The 19,205-nt window shown below is 45.0% G+C and overlaps 1 protein-coding gene across 1 annotated transcript in view; it reads right to left on the reverse strand.

Annotated features, from left to right (window-relative positions):
• Nucleotides 1–2,250: 2,250 nt before the first annotated feature.
• Nucleotides 2,251–19,205, reverse strand: part of TSHZ2 (teashirt zinc finger homeobox 2) — a 277,574-nt gene continuing 260,619 nt past the window's right edge. Inside the window, exon 2 of the mRNA XM_024128653.2 lies at nucleotides 2,251–5,734. Within this exon, the coding sequence (XP_023984421.1) occupies nucleotides 2,670–5,734 (3,065 nt within the window). The 3' untranslated portion in view covers nucleotides 2,251–2,669. The remainder of the gene's footprint in view (nucleotides 5,735–19,205) is intronic.

Consider the following 19,205-nt stretch of genomic DNA (forward strand, 5'->3'; position numbering starts at 1 on the left):
GAGAGCCGCCTTTGTGCAGATGTGGGAGCCATTCAGTCAGACCGGGAGATCTTTAGTATCAACGCAAACACCAAGCACCTGCATCATTTTTTGTGTGCACACAACACATATACTTCGAATGAGGCGCAAACACTCAAACCTGTTTTTCTGCTGTCCTCTCTCAGAATCACAGCATTGATGGAGCTTCGTTTTCATGTAATGATAACTTTGCAATATGGTGCTTTGAAGGTCCAAATCAGAAATGTTTATTCTGTACAAATGCAGAGGGATGAGAAAAGAGCTAGCTTATCTATGTATTTAATAGACTTGTAAGTACCTTTGTGTCGGTGTTTCCAAATTATTGGGTTTTTTTTCTTTGCTTCTCTAGAACAGGTTTGTGCCTTTCAGATTTTGACTGAGGCTTTCCTTCCCTCCCCATTCTCCATTTACATACTGCCATGTTTTGGCTGTGAGATTAATTTTTACAAAATGATTACAAACCTAAAATGTGGAAAATTGGTCTTCACCGTAGCACAAATAAACACTACCTCTTTGTCCTTTTCACCGCGGTTTGGACCTACCACTATGGGATTGGAAGCATTTCTCTCTGTGTGTTCTGTGTATATCCGTCTTTTTTTTTTTTTTTTCTCTTTTGAAGGACCAGGAAAGCATAATAGTAAGTTACATAAAATTTAAAATGTTATATAGCAAATAAATAGGTGTCATGGAGACCCCAGCTCACATTTAGATTCAATAGATGCATTTCAGCTTTTCTTTCAATAGTCTGAGCTGAATAAATCATGCTTGGAAAGCAAGAGAGGAATCTGCCAGTAATACACTTTAATTATCATGATAAAAACATGCAAACAAAACAAAAGTCTTCATCTGGGCCCAGATAGCCATTAGCCATTAGAGTGATAGGATGGGTTCCCCCTTTGTCAGAAGCTCTTAGATCTTCTCACTGAGGCAACGGCCCCAGTTTTTAACCCTTCACTTCATCCTGACCATCCTTGCATTCAGTGAACCTCCCTATGTGATGTGAAGTGAGCCCAAAGCCGCATCATATACAGAGCCGTGCCCACCTGGAACTCCGCTGGTGCCCATGGCTTGGTGGCTTGATCCGAAAGTCTCCTATTTAACCACAAGTGCTCTGACAGGAGGAGGTGGTGAGGGCTTATACAGTTGACCCTTGAACAACATGGGTTTGAGCTGCCTGAGTCCACTTACACATGGATTTTTTTCAAGCGTAATTACTACATAGCCCAGGGTTGGTTGAATCTGCGTGTGTGGAACCTCGGATACAGAGGAAGCGGGGATAGGCAGGCTACACCGTAGGGAGGGCCTACTATAAGCTACGCATGGATTTTCCACTGCGCAGAGGCTTGGCACCCCTAACCCCCAAGCTGCTTAAGGGTCAAGTGTATGCTAGTATGAGCTGTTCGTATCTCACGTCGTAACCAAAAGAGCTAATCTATAACCTAGCATGACATACACTGGGCTGGCAAGTGCCAAAGGTTTAAGTCAGGTTGGGTCCCATTATGGGGTATGGCCTCACACCCCAACCTGAACATTCGACGGTCCCTAGCACGTGGGGGTGCCACGCTGGAGGGGAGAGAAAAGGAGGTAGAGAAAATACATAAAGGGCGGTGAAAAGAAGTTCAGCCTTGTGTATGCTCAACGTTTGGAAATGGCTGGCGGGCCGGGTCTGCCAAGGTACTTGACCTTGGCGTCTGTCCTCTTTCCTGAAGGTGACTTAGGTAGTCTGGGCACTGGTGACTCTGCCAGGCATGGAACTTCGATGAGACATGATGCAAATTATCTCAAGCTGTGGGACCCCATGTGCCTTGGCAATGAGTGTGCAGATCGTCATTTGCTTCTTTATATAAAATAAAATCTCAAAGCCATGCATGGCGTCTACCTTTGCTAAAGGTGGACTCTGATAGTAGCTTTATCTTCAGGACAAGCAAAAGACGAGGGAGGAAAATAAGCTTCCTCTCTCTTCATCTCAGTGTTCTGCAGAGAAGAGTATTTTCCTACCATCCAACTGTAGTACAGGGCATACGCCCTTTCACAGGAGACCTAACGGATCGGAAATGAAGGGGAGGGAGTGGAAGGTAGCAGTTGCTGCAAGTAAGCTGCAAAAAGCATTAATTACTAGTGATAATAATAAAGCCAGCCTTAAACTACTCATGAGTTGATTAAGAAATCTCTGTATAGTGGCTGCCCCCAGGAACCCTACAATCTTTATTCACTTGCTCACTTTTTAAAACGAATGCTCATCACCTTGTAAGTCATTCGCGTTACTCTCGGAAGGTGAGGTGGTGAAATGGGACAGTAAGAAAAGTCAGTACTTATCAATTAAAATGAGGTGTAGCCTTGGCTGGACCTTGAAAGTTGGGCCTTGGGTAACTAAGAGGGCCTTGGGTATCAAGAAGCAGTAACCTGTGAACTCCATCCCTCTAAACCCATTTTATTCTATTTCCCAACGCTGAACTGGAGAAATTGAGAGAATGGCTAGGACTTAATTATCACGTTCTAGTCTTCCATAAAAATTCGTGCTATTCCAGCAGGCTACTGTGCTCTTGGTATAGGGAGATGTCAGCTGCCTCTAAATAGACCCATCTCCCCTCTAGAAGCTCCTCACAAAGTTACTGTCACAACCACGTGGGAGCAAACCCATACCTGCAGAGCTATTCTTCATCCACGTCTGTTACAAACTGTGAATGGTGTTCGGGTGACTTGCTGTGCGTTTTGCTTAGGTGGAGTTTTACTGCGTGTTTGCTCACAAATGTCCGACAGCACAACTTACACTTGAATTTAGAGTCTGTGTCCTCTTCGCCAGCTGTGGTTTCCGGTGACCTCTGAGCCGACGATACCCGGGAGATCTCTTGCTCCACTTTGCTTTGCTGTTCCACGGCCATGCGGGTCATGTCCTTCATTTGGAAACCTAGGTGAGATTCTAAGTGACTGATGTAGGTAGAAGGGGTTCTGAACTGGGAGGCACAGTCACTGCAATAAAAGACAGGGTGTCCTTTGTCCATGTTTTTCAGAAATTTGGTCCCGCCCGTTTTCCTAAGTTGGTACTTGACGTTGGCGAGCCAGTGGCTGATGGTGGTCATTGAGAGCCCCGTAAACTTCGAGATCTGCATTCGCTCTTGTGGGCCCAGATCGGACAGCAGGTATTTGCCCTCCGATGTCTGGAAGAGGCTGGAGGCAAACTGAGCCTGCAGGATCAGAAGATGCTGAGGGTTCCAGTTGGACTGCCGGCCTTTTCTTTTATGCAAGGTTGAGACTTCGCTGGACACATCCTCAAAGCGCCTGACATCCATCTCCAGCTTCACGGGAGGGACCCTGGAGGAAGCAGCAGGCTTTGGGGTGGTGGCTTTGGGGAGGACTTTGACCATGTCAGCGATATCAGACAGAGCGTGCTTCTGGGGTGGGGACGTACAGGATTGTGCTTGCGAGGACTCAGCCTTCTTGCTTTTGGACTTGGTCAGGTCGATGGGCTGATCGTTGCTCTCAAACAGGTAGCGTCTGGACACACTGGCCGGCCTTGTGGAGACAGGACTCAAAACCGGCTTGTCCACGACACTGAGATTCGACTTATGAAACATCGACATCGTGCTTGAGCTTGGGCTGGAGCAAGAAGGAGAGCGCAAGGGTTCCGTAGCTTTGCCCAGGTGATTGTTCAGGACAGACTGCAGGGCACTGAGCGGGTTCACGCACGGCAGGGCCGAAGCGTGCCTGGCGAGGGCACAGCCGTTGCTGAGAGAAGACGCTGGCTCCAAGGGCTGGGGTTTCTCTTTCTCGCCACCTTCTTTCATCCGCTTGTCCTCCTCCTTCAGCGGACAAGGCTCAGCCTTTTTGGACTCTGAAGGGGGTTCACATTTGGAGAAAGAATCCCCCTCGCTGTGGCTGAGAGAGGATGCCTCTTCATGGAGACTTTCTTTCCCGCACTCCTTCACCACTTCATCTTTGTCTTCCGGCTCCTTCTTAACTTGCGTGTATGGGGCCAGGCTTGTGGGCACAGAAACCAGCGGCATCACTTTCCACTTGGGGGCAATCGGCCTCAACTTGTTGGTGAGGTTGGGTCGAATCTGCAGTACCTGGGAGCCCATCGGCAAAGAAGGCTTGGTGCCCTCTGACAGCTGGTAGGCGGCATGGATGCTGGGGTACGCGCTCCAGCTGGGAGCCCCATTTTGGGCCTTGTTGATGGCGGTGGTAACAGTATTTTCCAGTGACTTCAAAATGTCCCCGCCACCCTTTGAGCCGTCTTCCAAATCCTCCTCCCTTAGATACTGGTATTTTATCGTAGGGTCTAAAGGTTTTTGCAGAGGGTCTTCACGGTCCTCGCTTTTCATGACTTTCTCATCCTTGTTGATCTGCTCTGGTTTTTCTTTTTCACTCTCTCTCTTCAACTCAGCCGTGGACGCCGTGCAGTCAGAAGCTGAGTTACTCGATGGCTTGGGAGCCAGAGAATCACTGTTTGGGGCATCTGACAATGACTGCATCTTCTCCACGGCGAGTGGGTCTAGCACCAGCTGCTTCCCTTTCTTGGAGGCAGAGCTGGTGACCTTGAGAAAGTGGCCGGTGACCATCATGTGGGTGGTGAGCTGCTGCAAAGTATCGTGGGAGCTCCCACACTCCATGCACTTCAAGATCTGGGACTTGCAGGCCTCAAACTGCCAGGTGTAGCTGGCGCCGTTTTGGTAGCCGTAGCGATTGTTGGAGGACAGCTGGAAGCTGGCGTTCTTCTGAGAAGGAAACGAATCTGCAAACGATCCTGTGGTCGAATCGGGGGAACACGGCCGATTGATGTCAAAGATGCGTTTCTTCGCCGGAGTGACCATTTTCGATGAAATGGTTGGTACCGGTTCCTTCAAAGGCACTTTTTGGTAATGTTTTGTTTTGATCATGTGGACGCTCAAGTCTTGGAGGGAATCGAAGGAGTCGCCACAAAACATACATTTCAGGACCTTTTGAGCATCCTCCTTGTCCATATCCTGGAAAGCCCTTTTCCGGGGCTTTGAATAGCTCGTGGGTCTGAGCTTGTCCTTTTTGCGGTTGTCATCTTGATAGTGGCCCGTTTCGTTCATGTGCACCGTCAACTCGACCAGGGTGTCGTAGGCGGCGCTGCACTGCCGGCACCGGAACCTGCTGGCGCCGGTGAAAACGGTCCCGCACATCTTACTGCTCTGCCGGTACAGCTGGACCGAGCTGAACAGGCTGGGCTTCGACACGGATCTGGAAGGCAAGTTCTGCTGCAGGCTTTTGGACAGAGCGTCTTGGTGCCAATCGAAATCAGTCTTGTTGCCGCCATTTCGGGGGTCACAATTCCGCCTCTCGCTGTTGGACAGTCTGAAGCCCAGACCCAGGCCCGACCAGTAGGAATCAGACAAGATGTTGGCGTAGACGGCGGTCATTTTATCCATGCAACTGTGGGCTTCGTTTGGAAGCTTGGGGTGCACGCTTGCTTTCTTGTCCAAGGCATCTCGGCCGCACACACTCTTGATGTCTGACACCTGATCACTGGCGTCACTCAGCAAGGACTCGTTCTCGGCGTCCTGATTGGACAGGTGACTTCCTGGAGAGTTCTGGTAGCTGAAGCAGCCTTTCTGCTCGGGGCCCGTTTCTAGCTCCTCGTCTGTCCCTGGGTCATTGCTGCCCTGAAGTTGAGCTACCGAACCACTGTCTTCCTCTTCCTCCTCTTCTTTTATTTCCTCCTCTTCCTTCAGCTGTTCTTCCTGGGCGTAGCCTGCAAGAGAAGAAGAAGAGATGAGACAACAGTAGCAGGTGACATATCCCATCCCAATTTCCCCACTTGGACAAAGTGCTTCCCATACGGAACTAACAATTTAATCGACACTTTTATGAACTGCAAGCAACGGATACAGGAAGAAGCCAAATGGTGTCTTTTGTGCCATCGAATGCCTTTTTTAAAAAATTGGCAGGAGTCATAATTCTTTATAAGTGCCTAGAATTCCAAGTTAATAATTTTCATGTTTAAGGAATATCACTCTAATACTCCTATAATGGGACAGTCACTAAATTCACGTGTATGACTTTCAGGAAAGCTGGACTGAAATTCAGATCCTACTGCAGACATAGCTCTACGGGAAGGACGTTGGCTCGTAAGAAAACTAAGACTTGACCCTTGGCGTCCTCAAGGTAAGGTTTACCGAGACACTGGGCCCTGCTGGCGTACACTCAGTTTTGAGTGCTCAGAAGTAATTTGGATGCATAGCCGTTACATTTTTGATAGCGAGGGTCCCTTTTGTTATAGCGTTTTTATTTGTAGAGAGTCGCAGAGCCGGAAGAGAGATTATGGAGTATCAAATAAAATCTTCCATTGATAGCTGAAAAATTATGTAAGCTCAGCAAATATAATGATTTTAAAATAATAGCAAATGGTGTTAGAATGGGAGATTTGGGAACTATCCTATTATTCTCAAACAGGTTTATGAAGACCTTTTCAGGCAAGGCTGAAAATGCCCTCTCGATCTGGTGCCTGTAATTTCAAATGCGCTGTGATTTGTGGGTACCCGTCATGAGATGCCAATTATACATTTGATTTGTAGATGCAAAATGCTATTGGGGATGCATGCTTTCCCTTCTCTGAAAGGATTTAGGACCAGTAACTGCATAGGGAAAATGAAGTCATGAGAGAGGGGGTGCAGAGGGAATTAATGGGCAGATACCCATCAATGGAGATGAGGAATGTGACTATTTATGCTCCCGTGCTCATTTTCTTCACCTGGCCTTTTCAGAGCCACGTGGATAAAATGCAACCAAAGAAGTACCAAAGCAAGGGAGATTCAGTCTTAGATGTGTAAGGGCTGCATGATCTCAATGCAATATTCTCCTTGTGAGGTCCTATCTCCCCTCTCAGTGCAGGTGGGTACTTGGGAGAAACCCTAGGACAATGCTGTTACTTCCATTCACCAGGTATAATACTTGAAAAGGGGGTGATCAAGCATTGGAGGTCTCTCCTGAGAGGCAGGCAGAGAGGAGAGAAGGGGGATTATTAGGAGTAAGTCACCTGCAGCCAGGAACTCCAAGGGCTCCAAAGACTGAAAATGAAGAATTTTTTTTTTTTCAGATTTTTATTTACTTATTTATTGTCCAAAATTAGGGTTTTTAAAACTTGAACGGTAGCTGATTTACAGTAATGTGTTAGTTTCTGGTGTACAGCAAAGTGATTCAGTTATACACATATTTATACGTACATCTTTTCAGATTCTTTCCCATTATAGGCTATTATAAGATATTGAATACAGTTCCCTGTGCTATACAGTAAATCCTTGTTGGTTTCCTGTTTTATATACAGCAGCGTGTCTCTGTTAATCCCATACCCCTAATTTATCCCTCCCCTGCCTCCTCTTTGGTAACCATCAATTTGTTTTCTGTGTCTGTGAGTCTGTTTCTGTTTTGTAAATAAGTTCATTTGTATTGCTTTTTAGATTCCACATATAAATGATACCCTATAATATTTGTCTTTCTCTCTGTTTGACTTACTTCACTTAGTATGATCATCTCTTGGTCCACCCATGTTGCTGCAGACGGCAATATTTCATTCTTTCTTTGTGGCTGAGTAGTATTCCATTATATATGTATGTATATATATTTATATCTGCACATATATGTATATATACCACACTGAAGATGAAGAATATTCATTAATTATTATCTCCTAGGACCTGTGCTAACTATTGCAAATACATTCTTTCACTTTATCTAATATCCACACGAAGTAGAAACTATTATTATTTTCATTTCACAGATGCAGAAACTGAGGCTCTGAGTTTGAGAAATTCTTCCCAAGGCCACATAGTTAGCATTGCAGGGTCATGCCTGAACCCAGCCTGTGTGATGAGAGAATCCATGGTCTTAACCACTAGGTTCCACTCTCTTTTTAGTACCAATCTGATAAAGAAGAAAACTTGGCAGAGACCCAAAGGTTAAAGGTCAAGCCATGGGGTTTCTTTGAAATGTCACCAAATATATAACCACCTCGGAGGGGAGAACTGTAGGAATACTGTGCACGAGAGCCCACAATTTTAAGGGCGTGATAGCGTAAAACAAAATGAAATGTAAAAACTCAGCCTCGCCAGTGGTTCCATTTTTTTGTTGTTGTTATTGGTGTTGTGTTTTTGCTTTCCTAGCAGGTTGACAAGTGGATTTTTCATTAAACTGGGGTTGCTGGTCTCTAGTTCCATAAACTGATTTGAAGAAAAAGAAGCTTCTCAGTCTAGGCAAACGGTCATTAATAAGTGGTCACTACTTGCAAGAAAACCCTAGCTTAGAATAACTGAATTAGATCACACCGCACCCCCGACCCCATCCTCATCGTGTTTTCTTTTTCCTGGACTAGTTTGTATGTTTGTAGAAATAGTCATACCATTAAGATGAAGGAAAAGGTCTATTAACAAAATTAATAAATGACTTGTTACAGAGCCAAGCAAAATACTGCAAAGAATCAGGCAAATTTTACCAATTAAAAACAGGGTTACTTTTGAGAATTAAAACGGCTTTATTACTCATACATTGGGATGATACATATTAGCCAGGACTGTTCCAGGCTAAGCTATATAGTCACCACACCTATGGGTGATACGATCACTGAAACAAAGAACACGTACACCTACACACAAAGCAGGTGAAGAAATCTCGGGGGAAAAAAGAAGGCTTTTGCTCATTACGGTTGGTTAACATGTTGCTAGGTTTTATTCATCTCACTATTTTCAGTGCCTTGCACAGGGCCTGATACTTAGTAGGCAGCTGGGAAATAATTCATGTTATGTTGTATGTGTGTTGATGAAACATACATGCATGCTTGCATATGCAGGCGCGCGCGCGCGCGCACACACACACACACACACACACACACACACACACACACACCACAGACAATCTGCCCAGCCAATATAGTCATTTTCACACAAGGAGAAAAGAAGTGTTCTTTTTTAATGCTGACATTTGGAAGCTGAGCTTTCCGGACCAGCTCAACTTCACAATCTACTTTGTCCTTCTAAATGGATTCCCCAGAAGAAAAGTCGAAGACAGCAAATGCCTCCCCCACAATACAGATAAAATTTTCTGCTTAATTAGGCATTGACATGTTTACTATAACCTTTACAGAAGAGTAACTCGCGCTGAGAGACCCTTTTTGTCTGCTTTCTTCTGCAGAACAGACTAAATCTCATGCACCCGATAAAGTAACGCATTGAAAAGCCTCATAAAAAAAATGCCAAAGCATCCATCAGAGTGAGTGTATTTTAACAATGGCTGGGGGTTCCAAGGAGTTTTAAAAAACACATTTTAATATTATACATTTAAAACTGTTCACTTAAGTGGTTTTGTTTGCCACTAGCAGCTGAGGGGAGAGAGAGGGAAGACAGCCAGATATGGGTGATCTGTGTGTATAATGAATATCTGTCTCTCTCTAGTGATGATTTGTTCAATATGATTGCATCATGTGTAAATCTTGGTAAAGTGGATGAGTGGCAAGTTTATTCCTATGAATACATATTTAGCAAAAGAAAATGATCACAATTGCACCGAGGCACAAGGAGAAAGGAGTGTCCTCTGCAGAACCTCCTTGTTGACTCTGGGTTGAAGATCCAACTTCATGGTGGCAAACATCTCCCTGTCCAACCTAAATGTCTAATTTCATCCCTTACCACCGCCTGACTGTGGCCACGTGAAGCTTCTCCACTCCCAGGACAGGGAATTCATGGGCAAATTCAGTTCCATGTCTAAAAGTTCTACGGTCAAGAGACCATCTCTCTTCTACTCCACAGCCACTGCTCTGTGTCGCCATTGCTGTTCACTCACGTGACTAAAGGGGCTTCCTGCTTCCACTTCCTCTAGTCTGTTTTCCAGAGAACTAACTGCTAGAATATTCTTTATTAAAGATGTTAGTTGGCGACTCACTGTTTTAACTCCTGCAGTGTCTTTCTGCTGCACAAATAGAAATAAATTATAATAAAATTCAAACCCTTCGCCTGGTCTATAAGAGCTGGCAGGAGTTGGCTTTTGCCTTTTTGCTTTATCGCCCAGCACTCTCGCCTTGCCCTCCACACCCATGGTACGACAACCTACTGGCTCCTTCTTGCGTCTGCCAATCCTTTCCTTGACTGTCGTTCTTTGCAATTGCAGATTTCTCTGCTTGGAAGGCTCTTCCTCTTTGGAAGTTGCTTCCTTTTCATGCGTTAGAATTCAGCTCAGATAGCCCCTTCCTGACCAGTTGTCCCTTCTCTGTGTAACTCTAGGTCACATCAGCCTACTTACTGAAAGCACTATGGCACTGACCACACTCTGAAATCATCTTGTGTGTTTATTGATTGATTGTGTCCTCCCACTAAATGTAAAGGTAAAATGTCTGTCCCCTTGAAGGCAGAGGCCTTGCTTCTCCCAGCACTCAGACAGCATCCTGGCACAGAAAGATGTCCACAGGTTATATGAGTGAGTGGACAAATAGATCATACAACGAAAGGGGATTAGTCCAGTTGCAACAGTGCAGTCAGCACCTGTGATGGGTATATCTCCCCACCCCAACCCTGGTCTAGATCAGATGTGAATTACAACCATCCTGATCCACTTTTCTCAATGATAAAAACAGAACAACCCCGCAAATCATCTTTTCAGAGCAACCCAGCCACCAACATTCTTGTTGCCAGATATCCCTGAGCTGTGGATTTAAACTTTTTAAGTATGAAGGCTGCAAATAAGCATCAAGACTGCAAAGCATCAGGAAATACACTCAATGTGAGCAGATTTTTTTTGGTGGTAGGCGGGCCTCTCACTGTTGTGGCCTCTCCCGCCGCGGAGCACAGGCTCCGGACGCGCAGGCCCAGCGGCCACGGCTCACGGGCCCAGCCGCTCCGCGGCACGCGGGATCCTCCCGGACCGGGGCGCGAACCCGGTTCCCCTGCATCGGCAGGCGGACGCGCAACCACTGCGCCACCAGGGAAGCCCTGTGAGCAGATTTTGATTCAAAAAAGATTCACGCTGCTTTGAAAGTGTGGGTGAGTTTTGTCATGGATAAAGCCCATTAGCTGTTCCATGGCGTGTCTTGCTCAAATATTAATATTAGGGTGGTCTTATCCCAAATGCTTGATTTTAAAAAGGAGAAATGTCATTAGAAAAATATACTATATATGCTGCAAACTTTTTACCCTATCATTATGTGGGTAAATGCTGAAACAAATCCTCAAACTTTAGAAATTTCCTCTTCAATCAAAGGTTAAAAGAAAAAGGAAACAATTAAAAAAATTACCACCTCAATTGTTCCAAAAACCTGCGGTCAGAATGGTTTAAATGAAATTGTGCAAAATAATTCATGGGTGGCATTATGTAAATATCAGATTTTTGCTAAGCATCCATGTTTGTAGTTGCCCTGAAAATCCACAGTAGAGTGTTTACAGTAAAAGCACTGACAGTTTTTAAAGTGGCAGCAGAGGTGGACGAGTCATAACCCGAGAAGAATATAAAACTCAAGAAGGTTGATTTTTAAAAATGAAACCAGAATTCAATCAAGACCTCATTTAAAAACATATCCGGCGGTGACAGGATCGTTTTCGCCAATCTACCCCACTAAATGACAGTTTAAAATCACATGAAGATTCCACAGTGTGCAGGGCAGACGTAAATGAGGGGATCGCAAGAATTTCTCACCGTGTACCCAGTAGGTACGGTAAATGATGACATGGAGGAAGGTCTTCCTGTCATGAGTCTCTAGTGTTTTGGTGACCGTGGTCTAGAAATGTGTTAATATGTATATTATTATTGGCACTAATTGGCACTCTTGTTGGCAGGCTGAGGAAAGAGATAGAGGATTTCTTGTTCAGGGAGGCTGAGCTACCTTTGACTGCGTGACTGGGTCCAGAGCAAGGGCCCCTCGCAGGGCTGTGTTGAGGGGCTCTGTCTGCTTTGTGTTCCGGGAGGCGGTAGGCTACGGGGCTGTGGGATCCCCGGCTCCCTTCCTGAGCACAGACCTGACTTGACAGAGAATCCAGGTACCATGCATGAGCCAAGGCTCAGCCTCCCTGCCGTCTGGAGAAATCTAAGCTCAGGCACATTTCTAAAAAGAGACATTTTCAATTCAATTTTCATGTAGATTTTTATTCCAGCCACGCCACATAGAACTCACTAACGTAAGCGTGACTTGTACACGCAGCTCAGGAGAGAAGGGCTGGTTCCTTCCTCTATCTGAATGTCAGAACCAAACACATAGAATTCTTTGTTGAAAGGAATGTTGAAGATGGAGTGGTTTAATGACATGAGGCTTCTCCTGGGCCCAGAAGTGCTCTGTAGAGATGGATGGAAAGCTTTCTGAAGGTCATCAAAACAACGTCCCTTTTATTATTTCCTGCAGACGTTCAGTAAATTGGAATGTTTTATATGTACGATGGATACATATTGGGTGCGGTCTGCACGGAGAAAAAAAGTCCATTTACTTAATATATTCTTGTTGTAGGCGCTTTCTTGGGCTATCCTCACAGCTCTTTGGACTGTAAAGCTGTTTCCCCACCATGCTCTGTGACTTTCTCCACATCCTGGTCATCAGCAAAAAAGGACTAAGTTAGTTTAAATCAGGGAAAGTGGATACTGGGTCATCCTTTTGCAGTTCATCTGTTTATTCATGTAATCAAGAAATATTTACTCTGCAGCTATCACATGCCACATACTTTAGTAGAGTTTCCCTGGGACTTCCATCACAGTGGCTCCCCAAAGGCCCAGGAGAGTAGAGACCTGAGTTACAGAGAGAAGTTGGACGCTGGCATTAGGGAGGAAAAGGTCACGATAAGGTCATGCATTACTGGTGGAATGCAGGTAACTTCAATGGCAAAGTAGGACAGATGGGAAGAAAACAATCCTGAGTTCCTACGTAGTGCTGGCATCCAGCTGGATAGACAGAGGAGCTGCGGATAGCTGCAAAGTCCATGCCACGCTGAAAGAGTACAGCTGCTGCTCAAGGAACAGTCACGGGGTCTAGGGTTGCCAGAAGCTTTGCTTGGCCAAACCATGTAGAAGCAACCAAATATGTCTGGGATCCATCCATTTGCAAGCTCTAAACCGAAGGAATCAGCGGAGGCAGAGTTTGAAGATCTGGCATGCTCTTCTGTTGCTTTCTCGTACCATCTCTCTGACCTTGATTCTCATCTGTCAATCCCAGATAGGAGTGACCATCCTAAGCCTACCTACCTCACAGGGTTCTGTTAGGACAAAGGAGGAAATGGAAGAGAGAGTGTATCATAAACGCTTGCTACCCAAAGGATGGTGCTTGGGTCAGGAGCAACAGCACTTGGGAACTTGTTAGAAACGCAGACTCTCAGCTCCATCCAAGGCCTATCGAATAGGAAGCATTTAACAAGATCCCCGGGGGGATTCGTAGGCTCAAGAAAGTTTGAGACGCCCTGCTGTAGATGGCGAAACTGTTAATTAGGAGCAAGAGATTTGGTAAGCTACTCCTCTCTGCCTATGTTCCTACGTGTATGTGGGTACCAGCTTTGGGGAGAGGATACAACTTCGAGAGTTCCAGCCCCTCTCCTCTCCAGGCACCCAAAGATGAAATACCTGTGGCTTAGACAATGGCTTCCAGCTATACTGGCAAACGCCGAGCAAGAGAAAAATAAAAGTCACTGATTCAAAGACTGATCAGTTACTGAAGAGACAGGATGGCCCACTGGCCATGGGATCAGGCAGGCCTCAGTTCAAATCTGCCAGTGTCTGTTTACATGTGATCGCAGGAAAGTTGCTGAAACTTTCAGAGGCTCCGTTTTCTCATCCATAAAAATAAGAATACTAATAGTATTTCCTTCATAGGATAGTTAGGAATATCAAATGGGATGAAGTACGTCACACACCAAGGCTGTGGGACTACCTCCTGACTCTCAGTCCTGTTGTAGGCTCTTTATAAACACTGCACATCCCGACCGCCAATCTGAACCCGCAGACGGCTGAAATCAGTTGGCTTTGGCATTCTCTGTTATCCCTAAATCCTGTGCCAAGCCAACCGCTTTTGATGATATTTGCATTAGATATGAACCAGATTTGTAAGCGTCATGCATAAGAAGAGAGCTTTATCCAATTTGGGGTTTGTTACTTAATATTAAATCGTTCATACAAGGAGCCAGTGGTATGTGTGCTGGGAATTTCCGTAGAAGCCATGTGCAAACATCAAATGGCAAGTTATTGGGTTATTACCCATGATGATAATGTCTGCAATCTTCAAGAAATAAAACAACCCACCATTCCAGAAGACAGGTCTTTGTTGGAGGCCTGGGGCTTTGCAATGAGAGAGATGACTAATGGTCAAAGCAGAAGGTCTCCTAGAAAAAAATGCTTCATATTCAACTCCCTAGAATTTCAGTCTGGCATGTGTTATTATTGGGAAATGTCCTGGTGACAATTTTAAAAAGCAGAGTGAGAAGATATTCATGGAGAAGGGTGAGAAGGGGGCCACTTCATAGGATTTCTGGTAGTTCCAGTTTAGAAATCATTATCCTTATATTATCCTCACACCAAGAGAGCATAAATCAGGAGCAGGGGATAAAGAAAAGTGAAATGAAACAGGGACAAAGAAACTACACAATAGAACTGAGACTTTCCTATCAAAATAAGAGTTCTAGGCTTTGACTTTTCAAGTGGTAGCAACTATTTTCAGCAAAATGTACATACTGATTTTCTATACATTTTTCCCCGCATAGGGCTGTATAGACACACCCGCACGCCTATAGTTCTTTCTAAGACTGTAAAGTTCGGAGGGTTTTCGTGGGCTTTCTTTGCCAAGAAAAGGGACAGTGAATCATTGTCCAGAACGACCTTCAGAAAGTATATGAAGCTGCTGCACCATCTGTATTTCTTCAGACGTATATTCCCATTTTACTTGACATAACATCATTAGCACAGCCATCCCACAGAGCTAGAAGGTGATCTTGTTTCCCTCTTGCCTGGCTTGAAGTCAAACATCTTTTCTTTTTTTTGGCAAATGCTGCTTCTTTCTCTGAAATATTTCATGCAGATAATGGATAATGACCACTTCTCATTGCCTTTTCTCGAAAACGTCTAACTGCATCAGCCAAGAACGGACAAATTTTAACCTGCTTCTTTTGCTAAGTTCATGGCTGTGACCACTTCCCATTAAGAAAGAAAGAGAGAGAGAAGAAAGCTCACTGTTCCTTCAGAGCAGCAAATTGGCACTGTCAGACAGCGAGCTGGCCTTTGCTTTTCTGGTGAAAAGTCTGCTATCTCTAGAATCACAGGAGTCCAAGGTGGAAAGACCTTTCACGTCTTATGAGCAGTGACTCAGTCAGACAAGGATCTCCCTGCCCTGGCGTCCTTCAATCCTATGATTAATGGCTCGGATACTGGACCTTCCAATTCTTCCGCTTCCTGTTGGATTCTCTGCCAGTGTGATCACTGTGACCAGGCTGGCTCTGGGGACCACGGCGTATAGAACTTCCCCCCGTTCCTAGGAGTTGAGCAGGGTTTCCAGGCTGCTTCTCCTTGCCTCAGACGCTCCAGTTTGACTTTTGCTCATTTGACACGAGGCAAATCAAGAACGCATCCCCTGTAAAAATATAAAGACTTACTCTCTTACCTCACCTTTGCACTTCGAGGTGAACGAGTTTATGAGCTGGCTTCTATAGAAGAACACGTGGCCCCAGGAGCCAACTGGGTCACCGTCACACTCCAACCCAGTGGTTCTCAACCCGGAGCGTGTTTGTGCATTTGGACAATGTCTGGAGACACCTTCGCTTGTTATGACTGGAGACAAGGTGCTGCTGGCGACTGGGGCGTGGAGAGGCCGGGGTGCCGCTAAACACCCCGCCGTACACAGGACAGCCCTCACGACAAAGAAGTATTCTGTGTCTCAAATGTCGATCGCTGCGACGCGCTGTCAAGCCAAGGTCAGCAGCAGTACTGGGAACTGGCAACGACTCATCCTCTTTCTAGCTGTCCGTGAAGCGGGGGCTCTAGGGGGTTGGTGTCGTCGGGGGAGAACTAGAGAAGAAAGCACGCGCAGCACCCTCACAGGTGTTACGACGTGGAACTGAAGAGCGCCAGGTCCGGAGCAAGCCTGCCCGGGTGCAAATCCGACCTCTGTCACGGCCTACATTGTCATCTGGAGCAAACTCTCGGCCTCCGTGGGTCTCAATGTCTTCATCTATAAACTGGAGATAATAGCAGTACCTCCCTCAAAGATGACTGTGAGAATTGAGATAACTGGACAGAACTCAGAATGCCTGGCAATAATAAGCACTCAATGTATGTTCCCCCTTATTAGTATTACAAGAACAAAGATGTCGTCATGAAGAGCCACATTTTGAAGCTGGGTTTCTCGGGATGTTTAGTATTTACTCTTTCGAGTGTCGGCTGAAAAAAAAAAAAAAAAAAAAATCCATCGGGCTCCTAGCATTATTCTCAACCAATTCCTTCTGGATTCATTTGAATCCCCTTATCAGAATGAGTATTTTTATACTACAAGAAACAAACAAACAAAAAGTTAACGATGAAAAGGATTAGCATTTCTAAATAACTCCGGTAACCGTCAAATAAATCCTGACCTATTTCAGTTCTTAATTAACTAGGTTAGCTTTTACAGGAGGCAACTTATCTAAAACAGCAAGTCTGATGTGAGGCCAAACCCGCCCTGGACAGTTGGATGAAGCAGTTCTTGGAAATGGCCCAAATTCTGGGAGACACAGAGGTCTTCGATCTTTTTGAATCGACAGTTTGAAAAATCTGATGGAAAATTCTCCGGGGTTTTCTGGCCCTTTGATTTAAGGCTAGGGCTGGTCTTTTCAAGGCTTGTCATCTTTTCTCTGCCCCTACCGCCAAAGGAGATGGGTAAACGGGACAAGTCTTGAGGTCACTATGTCAGCGTTCTCCCCGTCCCCACAATGGTACTGAACTGGTCATTCTCACAGGAGAGGACAGTGGGTGAGGACAACAGTATCTGGGGATCTAATGTTCTCCGAAGGGGAGCACAGATATATGGCTCATGATACACCCACTGTCTTGTCCTTGATATTCTTTCTGACCTTTTTTTTTTCCTTCTGTTTTATGTATTTTCCTCTGCTTTTAAAGTCTTCTGATGTTAGTTTTCTGTCAGCTCCCAAACCACTTTCATGAAAGCTGAATTCTCCTAAAAAATAACAATCTGTGCATATTTTTCCTTAACAACAACGAAAAAGGCAGCTTTTTGTTCAGCTAATTGGTTAAGTTAGTTTGCTTTTTGGTGTAAGAGATCATTTGTCTTTTCCTAGGGATATAACAAGAAAAAGAACCAGAGCTTTCTGACCTGGAGGAGGATGATTAGGCCTGGGTCAAATTATTAGAAAAGAATCTTCTTGTACGCAGCCTCTAACACCTTTGACTGTCTATTAGGAGATAATAAAGGGAATTAGCCATTGTACCTAAAGACAGAGTTTCAAGGAGGACATTGGTTGCCTTTCCAGGTCTTGTTAATTTTTTGTTACTTATAAACATTTTAAAATGAGGTTGGCTCAGTGGTTTGTGACCACCTAGAGGGGTGGGATAGGGAGGGTGGGAGGGAGGGAGACGCAAGAGGGAAGAGATATGGGAACATATGTATAACTGATTCACTTTGTTATAAAGCAGAAACTAACATACCACTGTAAAGCAATTATACTCCAATAAAGATGTTAAAAAAAAAAAACAGCACTGTATGCAAAGATAAAAAAAAAAAAATGAGGTTGGCTAATTCTTGGGCAATGCTGAAAAGGTCACCACTGTTCCGGGATACATCGTAGTAGACAGTGTGGTTGCCCCTTAACCTATTAAGTATGGGTGGGATTGGTGTCACCAGGGCTGTGTGTAGCCCTGACTTATCTAAGCCGATCACCTCCAAGTAGTGGCTTATTTAGGTAATTCAGGCCTAACGTAAGCCAATAGGTAATAGACTTTCTCAGTTTGATTTGATGGTTGAGAAAGTAAAGGTCTCTCCTTTTCCTTTTTTCTGTACTATGCTTGAGTATAATCTCATGAACCACTAATAGCAATTTCTTTAGCATAAGGGAAGGCAGCCTGAAGACTCAGCTAACATACACAAGAGTGCAAAGCCAAGAAAACCGCAACAAATCAAAGTCCTCACCTTGATCAAATTCCACCTGAAGCTTGACTACCTTTGCACTTTGAAATTTCACAAACAAATAATTCCCTTTACTGCTTAAGATAGTCTGGGGTGGGTTACTTACAACTGAGAGCTTCATGATATATCTGTCAGTCTATGTACCTTTCATAGTTTTGCCGTAGCTGTTACTTTACAAGTTAGATACCTTTTTATCAATATGTGCAGGTTAGTCTTGCTGTGTACTAACATTATGCCTGATAAACATTGTTTTGTTCCTCGGTGGGTATACTCTTTAGCTTCTAACAATTACGACGGGAAAATATTATAATTTCTTTTTTGTCTGTTGGACAAAGTATAAGGCAATCTCCTTTTCCTATTCCGCCCGTTAATTATCCATGATGATAAGGTCAATACTGTAAAATTTGGGACTGATGTTCATAGTCAAGCACCTAATCCATTGTAATTTACACATCGGCTATTTCAAATTCTGAGCCCACTTTATGTGCCGCTTCCTTCCCGAGACCAACTCCAAGACCCCAAAGTAGAGTCCCCCTTTCTCTGTGATCCATAAGACTTTACCCCCATCTACTACTGGACAAACCAAATCGTGATTCTTGATCCCACGTCCCAGATGGTAAGCTCTTTAAGGGCAAGGAGGCTATTGGTGTTTATTTTCACATGCCCAGCACCGGGAGTTCTTGGCACTCAGTAAGGACTCCGGAAATGCCCTTCTCCCTCCTTGACGGCTTTGTATTCTATGACTTTACATAGGATCTTTAAAAAAAAAATTTATTTATTTATTTATTTATTTATTTAGGCTGCGTTGGGTCTTCGTTGCTGCGCGCGGGCTTTCTCTAGTTGCGGGGAGCGGGGGCTACTCTTCGTTGAAGTGCGCGGGTTTCTCATTGTGGTGGCTTCTCTTGTCATGGAGCATGGGCTCTAGGCACGTGGGCTTCAGGAGCTGTGTCATGAGGGTTCAGTAGCTGTGGCTCGCGGGCTCTAGAGCGCAGGCTCAGTAGTTGCGGTGCACGGGCTTAGTTGCTCCGCAGAACGTGGGATCTTCCCAGACCAGGGGTAGAACCCATGTCCCCTGCATTGGCAGGCAGATTCTTAACCACTGCGCCAC

This window comes from Physeter macrocephalus, chromosome 14 (genome assembly GCF_002837175.3).
Source record: "Physeter macrocephalus isolate SW-GA chromosome 14, ASM283717v5, whole genome shotgun sequence".
NCBI lineage: Eukaryota > Metazoa > Chordata > Mammalia > Artiodactyla > Physeteridae > Physeter > Physeter macrocephalus.